General features: G+C 49.1%; 1 protein-coding gene across 1 annotated transcript in view; it reads right to left on the bottom strand.

Annotated features, from left to right (window-relative positions):
* Positions 1-3,173: 3,173 nt before the first annotated feature.
* The window catches only part of LOC118964947 (cortexin domain-containing 1-like), a 79,492-nt gene continuing 69,714 nt past the window's right edge, over positions 3,174-12,951 (bottom strand). Inside the window, exon 2 of the mRNA XM_036981235.1 lies at positions 3,174-3,624. Within this exon, the coding sequence (XP_036837130.1) occupies positions 3,355-3,537 (183 nt within the window). The 5' untranslated portion in view covers positions 3,538-3,624 and the 3' untranslated portion in view covers positions 3,174-3,354. The remainder of the gene's footprint in view (positions 3,625-12,951) is intronic.

Here is a 12,951-nt window from a genome sequence, read left to right as displayed (position 1 = left end):
ATGCCTTGGAAGCTCTTCTCTGACTGTAGCAGAAGCCTAGTGATGGGTTCAAGTGGAGTCATTTCCCTGGGCGGCTGAACCGACACGCTAATTAGCTAAACTTATTCCTCATTCCTCCTTGCTCGGAAAACCACAGGGATTTCAAACGTCAGATCTCTCCTCCTTCCCCCAACCGTTTGATTTGGTTTTATTCTGTCTTTGTGTTTGAGGGCAATTTCACACCTGAGTGTGAGATATGGGGGAGATAGGAGGAAGGTTAAGCCCTAAAACGATGGTGTCTGTGTATGTCGTGAGATGTCACTCGTTTGCCTTCGTATAAAAGGGGATCGCGCAGTGTGTTCTTGAATAACGGCTTGTGAGATTTGATTGGCAAACATTGCTTAATATCAGCTGGCTGATGTGACTGTGTGTGTGTGTGTTTCAAGTTTCAAGTTGTAGTGTCACGTGAACAAATACAGTGAAATGCCTTTCTTGCATTAATCGATATCAGTAGTACTATAAAGTAAAGTAGATAAAAAATCACAAGTAAGTAAGTAAGCTATGTACAGGGTCATTGCCAATACCATCTTTACAATGTGCAGGTATACTGTGTGTGTGTGTGAGGGTAGAAGCTGTTCAGGAGACTGTTGGTGTCAGACTTGATGCACTGGTACCGTACAGCCAGTCAATATGCTCTCAGTGGTGCAGCTGTAGAACTTTTTGAGGATTTGAGGGCCCATACCAAATATTTTCTACCTCCTGAGGGGAAGAGGCGTGGTCACGTCTTCTTCATGACTGTGTGTGTTTGTGTGGACCATTTTAAGTCCTGGAGTCATGCGTGGCCACGCAGTCGTGGGTGAACAGGAAGTACAGGAGGGGACTAAGCACACACCTCTGCATAGAGAGATTGGGCTTTCACGAGGACAACTGAAGGGACAACTGTTTGCTCTCCTACAGAAGGGGAGTAGAGGAGGAGGGGAGGAGGAGAGGAGGGGAGGAAGAGTTTGGGAGGAGAAGGGAGAGTCAAAGGGGGAGGAGCAAGGTGTGAAAGAAGACTGTAAGCATCAGATACAATGACGGAGTAACACACACGCATGTTGAATGTTATGAATGTTGTACTTGTGCCCCTGAAAGCATGTTCAACACGAGAACAACTCCGACCTTTACAACACAGTGAGTGTCAGAGCTGGAGGCCTCATTCTGCTGTGGAGAGAAACAGGCTTAGCGAAACAGAGGGAGGGAGGGAGGGAGGGAGGGAGGGAGAGAGAGATTTATACTAAAAGGAGTTAGAGCATCTACATGACAGCCTGTCATGCTCCCTGAGGAACATTTATTTCCTGAAACTTTATTTTATTCTAATTTAACCTGATTAGCATAATGCTCATATGTATTAGCTTGTCTGTTTGCAGACAGTGGACCTAACCTTGAAACCTCAAGATTGTCGAGATTTTACATCAAGGATTTGTCCCAAATGGCACCTTATTATCATTATCATACCCTTGACCATAGGGCTCTGGTTAAAAGTAGTGCTCTAAATAGGGAATAGGGTGCCATTTGGGTCTCATGCCAATAGTGTGGTGAGTTGGACTCGAGCTGCAACACGGAATTCAAAATGGTAGTAGCACACTAACTATTTCTAAGTCTTCTATATGAAATAGGGGTTGATGAGAATGGCCCTTAGGGAATTTAGAGAGTTACCCGTGGGTGAACATTGAGCGAAATGTCATCAGGCTTTCCACACGACCCAGTTACGTGTCTGAGATCATGTAAGATTAGATTTCGTTAGGTTTTCATTTACAGCTAATTACAATCTCACACCAAGACAACTCGCTCATCCAAAATATGTTTTTTGTCATTCATAATCATCTTTATTATAGACAGGCTAAATGTAGCACAATCTGGGTTCATATCAAATCGTCACCTGCCGCTAATTTGCCAGTTAACGCTTGTCAATAATCTGCTCTAATCCAAACCGACCCTAGTCCCTAGCCCCTCTACCCCCTATGCACCGATGAACGCATCGGACAGGTTAAATCACATATCATGGTGATTGCCTTGCTTCATCTTGTCTTCTGATTGGCTAGGAGAAATATTCACCCTATTGCTCACACCTATCCATAGAATAGAGGGGAGGAGTTGATTTGGAATTCAGCCAAGCTTTTCTATTCTGTGGTGTCAGCTGAGGCACTTCACAACATGCAAGTCAGACAATCGTTTCACAAGTAATAAACACACTGGCTAGAGACATAAGTCATCATAACAGAACATAGAAATACTAGACCAACATAACCGTTTTGTGCTCAAGCTAATGGGCAGACAGCAGCCGCAAACAAGGATGATTTATGACTGGAGGAGGACAAGGCTGGGGATGATAGTTCATTGCTATGAGCCACAAGTTATTGGAGCGAGGTGCCTGCTCTACAGTTTGGTGTGTGTGTGTGTGTGTGTGTGTGTGTGTGTGTGTGTGTGTGTGTGTATTGTGTGTGTGTGTGTGTGTGTGTGTGTGTGTGTGTGTGTGTGTGTGTGTGTGTGTGTGTGTGTGTGTGTGTGTGTGTGTGTGTGTGTGTGTGTGTGTGTGTGTGTATGTAGACTGTAACAGATTACATTAATTCCCCACTGCTTTGCCATACTGTTGCCTGACACATTTTCAGACATGACACATGGATAAAGTTTCTCTGAGCCTTATTAGTCGATAAGCTGAAAAACACAGGCCCTGTTTCATGAGCAATACTATTATGTAGACAAAGTCATTGTTATTTTCCATATAAAATGTACAAAACTTCAGATGTTTTTTGTAAGATCAATAAATTAACTGAAAAAAAGTCCTAAAGTACTAAATAGTCTTTCTCTTCATCATCATCATGACCCGTATTGCCTAGTGTGTACAGGAAGCAGTTTACAGGGTGAAGGAGTAGACACAGACTGTAACGCGTCCAGACCATGGTTGATTGTCACCCAGTCCAGCGCTTCTCAAGTACTGACTGATACCAGACAATAGATGTGTTGACAGGCAGTGTTACTGTTTGGGACCATAACTCTCTTCACCTCTCTTCTACTCTCCTCTCTGGTCAAGCTCTCCTCTCTTCTCCTCTCTTCTACTCTCCTCTCTGGTCAAGCTCTCCTCTCTTCTCCTCTCTTCTCCTCTCCTCTCTGGTCAAGCTCTCCTCTCTTCTCCTCTCTTCTACTCTCCTCTCTGGTCAAGCTCTCCTCTCTTCTCCTCTCCTCTCTGGTCAAGCTCTCCTCTCTTCTCCTCTCCTTTCTTTTGTGCGTGTGCGTGTTTACCCACACTTGCGTTCATGTGCATGTCCCTACGTGCCTATGCGTCTGCACCCTCACAGGTGTGGCTATATGTGTAACAGCACAGCTTGTTCCCCGCTAGTCATCCAGGTGCTGCTCTTCCCAGGTGGAGGTGGGTATAGCGCTGTAGGGGTCCATGATGACCCGGGCACAGCGGATGATCATGGCCACCAGGAGAAGGCAGAGGAAGGCCACACAGGCCAGCGTCATGCCCTGGTCCACATCCACAAACTCTGGGTCGGGAGTGGCCCCCTCCTCCATGCCTGCTGCTGCTGCTGGCGTTGGGTCTCTATGTTGTCACTGTCCTCCGCCGCACACACACACACCTCTACCATCCTGAGAATGGATCTGGAGGAGGCGGGAGGGGGAAAAGGAAGGAGGCAGGATGGGGAGAAGGGAGGAGGCAGGAGGGAAAAGGGAGGAGGCAGGAGGGTAAAAAGGGAGGAGGCAGGATGGGGAGAAGGGAGGAGGCAGGAGGGAAAGGGAGGAGGCAGGAGGGAAAAGGGAGGAGGCAGGAGGGGGAAAAGGGAGGAGGCAGGAAGGGGAAAAGGGAGGAGGCAGGATGGGGAGAAGGGAGGAGGCAGGAGGGGGAAAAGGGAGGAGGCAGGAGGGAAAGGGAGGAGGCAGGAAGGAAAAGGGAGGAGGCAGGATGGGGAGAACGGAGGAGTCAGGAGGGAAAGGGAGGAGGCAGGAGGGGGAAAAGGGAGGAGACAGGAAGGGGAAAAGGAAGGAGGCAGGATGGGGAGAACGGAAGAGTCAGGAGGGAAAAGGGAGGAGGCAGGAGGGGGAAAAGGGAGGATGCAGGAAGGGGAAAAGGGAGCAGGCAGGAAGGGGAAAAGGGAGGAGGCAGGATGGGGAAAAGGGAGGAGGCAGGAGGGCAAAAAGGGAGGAGGCAGGAGGGCAAAAAGGGAGGAGGCAGGAAGGGGAAAAGGGAGGAGGCAGGATGGGGAAAAGGAAGGAGGCAGGATGGGGAGAAGGGAGGAGGCGGGAGGGGGAGAAGGGAGGAGGCAGGAGGGCAAAAAAGGAGGAGGCAGGAAGTGGAAAAGGGAGGAGGCAGGAAGGGGAAAAAGGGAGGAGGCAGGATGGAGAGCAGGGAGGAGGCAGGAGGGAAAAGGGAGGAGGCAGGAGGGCAAAAAGGGTGTAGGCAGGAGGGAGAAAAGGGAGGAGACAGGAGGGAGAAAAGGGAGGAGGCAGGAGGGGGAAAAGGGAGGAGGCAGGAAGGGGAAAAGGGAGGAGGCAGGATGGGGAGAAGGGAGGAGGCAGGAGGGGGAAAAGGGAGGAGGCAGGAGGGAAAGGGAGGAGGCAGGAAGGAAAAGGGAGGAGGCAGGATGGGGAGAACGGAGGAGTCAGGAGGGAAAGGGAGGAGGCAGGAGGGGGAAAAGGGAGGAGACAGGAAGGGGAAAAGGAAGGAGGCAGGATGGGGAGAACGGAAGAGTCAGGAGGGAAAAGGGAGGAGGCAGGAGGGGGAAAAGGGAGGATGCAGGAAGGGGAAAAGGGAGCAGGCAGGAAGGGGAAAAGGGAGGAGGCAGGATGGGGAAAAGGGAGGAGGCAGGAGGGCAAAAAGGGAGGAGGCAGGAGGGCAAAAAGGGAGGAGGCAGGAAGGGGAAAAGGGAGGAGGCAGGATGGGGAAAAGGAAGGAGGCAGGATGGGGAGAAGGGAGGAGGCGGGAGGGGGAGAAGGGAGGAGGCAGGAGGGCAAAAAAGGAGGAGGCAGGAAGTGGAAAAGGGAGGAGGCAGGAAGGGGAAAAAGGGAGGAGGCAGGATGGAGAGCAGGGAGGAGGCAGGAGGGAAAAGGGAGGAGGCAGGAGGGCAAAAAGGGTGTAGGCAGGAGGGAGAAAAGGGAGGAGACAGGAGGGAGAAAAGGGAGGAGGCAGGAGGGAAAAGGGAGGAGGCAGGATGGGGATAACGGAGGAGGAAGGATGGGGAGAACGGAGGAGGCAGGAGGGGGAAAAGGGAGGAGGCAGGAGGGGGAAAAGGAAGGAGGCAGGATTTGGAGAAGGAGGAGGCAGGAGGGAAAAGGGAGGAGGCAGGAGGGCAAAAAGGGAGGAGGCAGGAAGGGGAAAAGGGAGGAGGCAGGATGGGGAGAAGGGAGGAGGCAGGAGGGGAAAGGGGAAAGGGGAGGAGGCAGGATGGGGATAACGGAGGAGGAAGGATGGGGAGAACGGAGGAGGCAGGAGGGGGAGAAGGGAGGAGGCAGGAGGGGGAAAAGGGAGGAGGCAGGAAGGGGAAAAGGGAGGAGGCAGGATGGGGAGAACGGAGGAGTCAGGAGGGAAAAGGGAGGAGGCAGGAGGGGGAAAAGGGAGGAGGCAGGAAGGGGAAAAGGAAGGAGGCAGGATGGGGAGAACGGAAGAGTCAGGAGGGAAAAGGGAGGAGGCAGGAGGGGGAAAAGGGAGGATGCAGGAAGGGGAAAAGGGAGGAGGCAGGAAGGGGAAAAGGGAGGAGGCAGGATGGGGAAAAGGGAGGAGGCAGGAGGGCAAAAAGGGAGGAGGCAGGAGGGCAAAAAGGGAGGAGGCAGGAAGGGGAAAAGGGAGGAGGCAGGATGGGGAAAAGGAAGGAGGCAGGATGGGGAGAAGGGAGGAGGCAGGAGGGGGAGAAGGGAGGAGGCAGGAGGGCAAAAAAGGAGGAGGCAGGAAGTGGAAAAGGGAGGAGGCAGGAAGGGGAAAAAGGGAGGAGGCAGGATGGGGAGAAGGGAGGAGGCAGGAGGGAAAAGGGAGGAGGCAGGAGGGCAAAAAGGGTGTAGGCAGGAGGGAGAAAAGGGAGGAGACAGGAGGGAGAAAAGGGAGGAGGCAGGAGGGAAAAGGGAGGAGGCAGGATGGGGATAACGGAGGAGGAAGGATGGGGAGAACGGAGGAGTCAGGAGGGGGAAAAGGGAGGAGGCAGGAGGGGGAAAAGGAAGGAGGCAGGATTTGGAGAAGGAGGAGGCAGGAGGGAAAAGGGAGGAGGCAGGAGGGCAAAAAGGGAGGAGGCAGGAAGGGGAAAAGGGAGGAGGCAGGATGGGGAGAAGGGAGGAGGCAGGAGGGGAAAGGGGAAAGGGGAGGAGGCAGGATGGGGATAACGGAGGAGGAAGGATGGGGAGAACGGAGGAGGCAGGAGGGGGAGAAGGGAGGAGGCAGGAGGGGGAAAAGGGAGGAGGCAGGAAGGGGAAAAGGAAGGAGGCAGGAGGGAAAAAATTGAGGAGGCAGGATGGGGAGAACGGAGGAGTCAGGAGGGAAAAGGGAGGAGGCAGGAAGGGGAAAAGGGAGGAGGCAGGAAGGGGAAAAGGGAGGAGGCAGGATGGGGAGAACGGAGGAGTCAGGAGGGAAAAGGGAGGAGGCAGGAGGGGGAAAAGGGAGGAGGCAGGAAGGGGAAAAGGAAGGAGGCAGGAGGGAAAAAATTGAGGAGGCAGGATGGGGAGAACGGAGGAGTCAGGAGGGAAAAGGGAGGAGGCAGGAAGGGGAAAAGGGAGGAGGCAGGAAGGGGAAAAGGGAGGAGGCAGGATGGGGAGAACAGAGGAGGCAGGAGGGAAAAGGGAGGAGGCAGGAGGGGGAAAAGGGAGGAGACAAGAGGGGCAAAAGGAAGGAGGCAGGAAGGGGAAAAGGAAGGAGGCAGGATGGGGAGAACGGAAGAGTCAGGAGGGAAAAGGGAGGAGGCAGGAGGGGGAAAAGGGAGGAGGCAGGAAGGGGAAAAGGGAGGAGGCAGGATGGGGAGAACGGAGGAGTCAGGAAGGGGAAAGGGAGGAGGCAGGAGGGGGAAAAGGGAGGAGGCAGGAGGGGGAAAAGGGAGGAGGCAGGAGGGCAAAAAGGGAGGAGGCAGGATGGGGAGAAGGGAGGAGGCAGGAAGGGGAAAAGGGAGGAGGCAGGATGGGGAGAAGGGAGGAGGCAGGAGGGGGAAAAGGGAGGAGGCAGGAGGGGGAAAAGGGAGGAGGCAGGAAGGGGAAAAGGAAGGAGGCAGGAAGGGGAAAAGGGAGGAGGCAGGATGGGGAGAACGGAGGAGTCAGGAGGGAGAAAAGGGAGGAGGCAGGAGGGCAAAAAGGGAGTAGGCAGGAGGGAGAAAAGGGAGGAGACAGGAGGGAGAAAAGGGAGGAGGCAGGAGGGGGAAAAGGGAGGAGGCAGGAAGGGGAAAAGGGAGGAGGAAGGAAGGGGAAAAAAGGAGGAGGCAGGAGGGAGAAAAAGGAGGAGGCAGGAGGGAGAAAAGGGAGGAGACAGGAGGGAGAAAAAGGAGGAGACAGGAGGGCAAAAAGGGAGGAGGCAGGAGGGCAAAAAGGGAGGAGACAGGAGGGGGAAAAGGGAGGAGGCAGGAGTGAGAAAAGGGAGGAGACAGGAGGGAGAAAAGGGAGGAGACAGGAGGGAGAAAAAGGAGGAGACAGGAGGGCAAAAAGGGAGGAGGCAGGAGGGCAAAAAGGGAGGAGACAGGAGGGGAAAAGGGAGGAGGCAGGAGGGAGAAAAGGGAGGAGACAGGAGGGAGAAAAGGGAGGAGTCAGGAGGGGAAAGGGAGGAGGCATGAGGGCAAAAAGGGAGGAGACAGGAGGGAGAAAAGGGAGGAGACAGGAGGGGAAAAAGGGAGGAGGCAGGAGGGCAAAAAGGGAGGAGGCAGGAGGGAGAAAAGGGAGTAGACAGGAGGGAGAAAAGGGAGGAGGCAGGAGAGCAAAAAGGGAGGACGCAGGAGGGAGAAAAGGGAGGAGACAGGAGGGCGAAAGGGAGGAGGCAGAAGGGCAATAAGGGAGGAGGCAGGAGGGAGAAAAGGGAGGAGACAGGAGGGAGAAAAGGAAAGAGGCAGGAGGGAGAAAAGGGAGGCAGGATGGGGGAACAGAAGCAGACAGAAAAAGTTGAATAGGGTAAAGACATTCCCAACTACTTCTAGCCAGTCAGTTGAATATGGTAAAGACATTCCCAACGACTTCTATCCAGTCAGTTGAATATGGTAAAGACATTCCCAACTACTGGTATCCAGTCTGTTGAATATGGTAAAGACATTCCCAACTACTTCCAGCCAGTCAGTTGAATATGGTAAAGACATTCCCAACTACTTCCAGCCAGTCAGTTGAATATGGTAAAGACATTCCCAACTACTTCTAGCCAGTCAGTTGAATATGGTAAAGACATTCCCAACTACTTCTAGCCAGTCAGTTGAATATGGTAAAGACATTCCCAACTACTTCTATCCAGTCAGTTGAATATGGTAAAGACATTCCCAACTACTTCTAGCCAGTCAGTTGAATATGGTAAAGATCTCACCCCGTGGGGTCAAAATGATTACAAGAACGGTGAGCAAAAATCCCAGAACCACACGGGGGGACCTAGTGAATGACCTGCAGAGAGCTGGGACCAAAGTAACAAAGCCTACCATCAGTAACACACTACGCCGCCAGGGACTCAAATCCTGCAGTGCCAGACGTGTCCCCCTGCTTAAGCCAGTACATGTCCAGGCCCGTCTGAAATTTGCTAGAGAGCATTTGGATGATCCAGAAGAAGATTGGGAGAATGTCATATGGTCAGATGAAACCAAAATAGAACTTTTTGGTAAAAACTAAACTTGTCGTGTTTGGAGGACAAAGAATGCTGAGTTGCATCCAAAGAACACCATACCTACTGTGAAGCATGGGGGTGGAAACATCATGCTTTGGGGCTGTTTTTCTGCAAAGGGACCAGGACGACTGATCCGTGCAAAGGAAAGAATGAATGGGGCCATGTATCGTGAGATTTGGCTGGGTCTTTCAGCATGACAATGATCCCAAACACACCGCCCGGGCAACAAAGGAGTGGCTTTGTAAGAAGCATTTCAAGGTCCTGGAGTGGCCTATCCAGTCTCCAGATCTCAACCCCATAGAAAATCTTTGGAGGGAGTTGAAAGTCCGTGTTGCCCAGCAACAGCCCCAAAACATCACTACTCTAGAGGAGATCTGCATGGAGGAATGGGCCAAAATACCAGCAACAGTGTGTGAAAACCTTGTGAAGACTTACAGAAAACGTTTGACCTCAACAAAGGGTATATAACGAAGTATTGAGATAAACTTTTGTTATTGACCAAATACTTATTTTCCACCATAATTTGCAAATAAATTAATAAAAAATCCTGCAATGTGATTTTCTGGATTTTTTTTTCTCATTTTGTCTCATCTTTTTAATTGGGAGAACTTGCACAATTGGTGGCTGACTAAATACTTTTTTGCCCCACTGTATGAATGCCAACGTATATGAATGCCAATCCTCAAGATGTTTGAGTCATGAATGCCTATGCCGAATGGCTAGTGATATATTTATTACATTCATTTTTGCATTATTAAAGTGGCTAGAGATGAGTCAGTATGTTGGCAGCAGCTTCTCAAATCTCTGGCCAGTTTAATAAAGGTATCAATAGTCACTTTAAATAACGCCACTTTAATAATGTTGACATATCCTACATTCTCATCTCGTATGTATATACAGTTGAAGTCGGAAGTTTACATACACTTAGGTTGGAGTCATTGAAACTCGTTTTTCAACCACTCCACACATTTCTTGTTAAAAAACTATCGTTTTGGCAGTCGATTAGGACATCTACTTTGTGCATGACACAATTAATTTTTCACTGTATCACAATTCCAGTGGGTCAGAAGTTTACATACACCAAATTGACTGTGCCTTTAAACAGCTTGGAAAACTCCCAAAAATGATGTCATGGCTTTAAAAGCTTCTGATAGGCTAATTGACATCACTTGAGTCAATTGGAGGTGTACCTGTGGATGTATTTCAAGGCTTACCTTCAAACTCAGTGCCCCTTTGCTTGACATCATGGGAAAATCAAAATAAATAAGCCAAGCCATTGTGGACCTCCACAAGTCTGGTTCATCCTTGGGATCAATTTCCAAACACCTGAAGGTTCCACGTTCATCTGTACAAACAATATTACGCAAGTATAAACATGCAGCCGTCATACCGCTCAGGAAGGAGACGCGGTCTGTCTCCTAGAAATGAACGCACTTTGGTGCGATAAATCCCAGAACAACAGCAAAGGATCTTGTGAAGATGCTGGAGGAAACGAGTACAAAAGTATCTATATCCACAGTAAAACGAGTCCTATATCGACATAACCTGAAAGGCTGCTCAGCAAGGAAGAAGCCACTGCTCCAAAACCGCCATACAAAAGCCAGACTATGGTTTGCAACTGCACATGGGTACAAAGATCGTACTTTTTGGAGAAATGTCCTCTGGTCTGAAATATAACTGTTTGGCCATAATAACCATCGTTATGTTTGGAGGAAAAAGGGAGAGGCTTGCAAGCCAAAGATCACCATCACAGCCGTGAAACACGGGGGTGGCAGCATCATGTTGTGGGGGTGCTTTGCTGCAGGAGGGACTGGTGCACTTCACAAAATAGACGGCATCCTGAGGAGGGGAATTATGTGGATATATTGAGGCAACATCTCAAGACATCAGTCAGGAAGTTAAAGCTTGGTCGCAAATGGGTCTTCCAAATGAACAATGACCCCTGCATACTCCCAAAGTTGTGGCAAAATGGCTTAAGGACAACAAAGTTAAGGTATTGGAGTGGCCCTCACAAAGCCCTGACCTCAATCCTATAGAAAATTTGTGGGCAGAACTGAAAAAGCGTGTGCAAGCAAGTAGGCCTACAAACCTGACTCAGTTACACCAGCTCTGTCAGGAAGAATGGGCCAAAATTCACCCAACTTATTGTGGGAAGTTTGTGGAAGGCTACCCAAACGTTTGACCCAAGTTTAAATTGTTTAAGGCAATGCTACAAAATACTAATTGAGTGTTTGTAAACTTCTGACCCACTGGGAATGTGATGCAAGAAATAAAAGCTGAAATAAATCATTCTCTCTACTATTATTCTGACATTTCACATTCTTAAAATAAAGCGGTGATCCTAACTGACCTAAGACAGGGAATTTTTACTAGGATTAAATGTCAGGAATAGTGAAAAACTGCGTTTAAATGTATTTGGCTAAGGTGTATGTAAACTTCCAACTTCAACTGTACTGTATTCAATACCATCTACTGCATCTTGCCTATGTTGCATGGCCATCGCTCATCCATATATTTATATGTACATATTCTTATTCATTCCTTTACATTTGTGTGTATAAGGTAGTCGTGAATTTGCTAGATTACTTGTTAGACATTACTGCACTGTCTAAACTAGAAGCACAAGCATTTCGCTACACTCACATTAACATCTGCTAACCATGTGTATGTGACCAATAACATCTGCTAACCATGTGTATGTGACCATTAACATCTGCTAACCATGTGTATGTGACCAATAACATCTGTTAACCATGTGTATGTGACCAATAACATCTGCTAACCATGTGTATGTGACCAATAACATCTGTTAACCATGTGTATGTGACCAATAACATCTGCTAACCATGTGTATGTGACCAATAACATCTGCTAACCATGTGTATGTGACCAATAACATTTGATTTGATATGAGAAACGACAGTCTATCGTTACTTTAAGATATGAAAGTCAGTCAATCTGGAAAATTTCAAGAACTTTGAACGTTTCTTAAGTGCCGTCGTTTCTCAAGCGCTATGATAAAACTGGCTCTCACGAGGACCACCACAGGAATGTAAGACCAAGAGTTACCTCTACTGCAGAGGATAAGTTCATTAGAGTTTCCAGCCTCAGAAATTGCAGCCCAAATAAATGCTTCACTGATTTCAAGTAACAGACAAATCTCAACATCAGCTGTTCAGAGGAGACTGTTTGAATCAGGTCTTCATGGTCGAATTACTGCAAAGAAACCACTACTAAAGGACACCAATAAGAAGAGGAGATTGCTTGGGCCAAGAACCACGAGCAATGGACATTAGACCAGTGGAAATTTGTCCTTTGGTTTGGAGTCAAAATTTGAGATTTTTGGTTTCAACTGCCATGTCTTTGTGAGACGCGGTGTGGGTGAACGGATGATCTCTGCATGTGTATTTCCCACCGTGAAGCATGGAGGAGGAGGTGTGATGGTGTGGCAGTGCTTTGCTGGTGACACTGTCTGTGATTTATTTAGAGTTCAAGGCACACTTAACCAGCATGGCTATCACAGCATTCTGCAGCGATACGCCATCCCATCTGCTTTGTTCAGCATCTAATAAATGGCGAACAGACTAATAGTTTATAAATGATTTATTAGAGATTATTATAAAGTATTACAGATTATTCAACACGTCTGTATGCTGTAGAGAAGGTCAGGATACAACTACACTGAAGCAAAATATGAACGCAACATTTTAAAGTGTCCCATGTTTTATGAGCTGAAATAAAAGATCCCAGAAATGTTCCACACACATTTGTTCCACACAACTGTTCCACACACACAAATTTGTTCACATCCCTGTTAGTGAGCCCATACCATAAGTCCATGAACCCATCCTTTGCCAAGATAATCCATCCACCTGACAGGTGTGGCATATCAAGAAGCTGATTAAACAGCTTGAGCATTACACAGGTGCACCTTGTGCCCGGGACAATAAAAGGACACTCAAAAATGTGCAGTTTTGTCACACAACACAATGCCACAGATGTCTCAAGTTTTGAGGTAGCATGCAATTGAAATGCTGACTGCAGGAATGTTCACCATACCTGTTGTCAGATAATGTAATGTTAATTTCTCTACCATAAGCTGCCTCCAATGTCTTTTTAGAGCGTTTGGCAGTACGTCCAACCGGCCTCACAACCACAGACCATGTGTAATG

This window comes from Oncorhynchus mykiss, chromosome 6 (assembly GCF_013265735.2).
Source record: "Oncorhynchus mykiss isolate Arlee chromosome 6, USDA_OmykA_1.1, whole genome shotgun sequence".
NCBI lineage: Eukaryota > Metazoa > Chordata > Actinopteri > Salmoniformes > Salmonidae > Oncorhynchus > Oncorhynchus mykiss.
The sequence above is the reverse complement of the archived record's forward strand: the minus strand, read 5'-3'. Positions and strand labels throughout refer to the sequence as shown.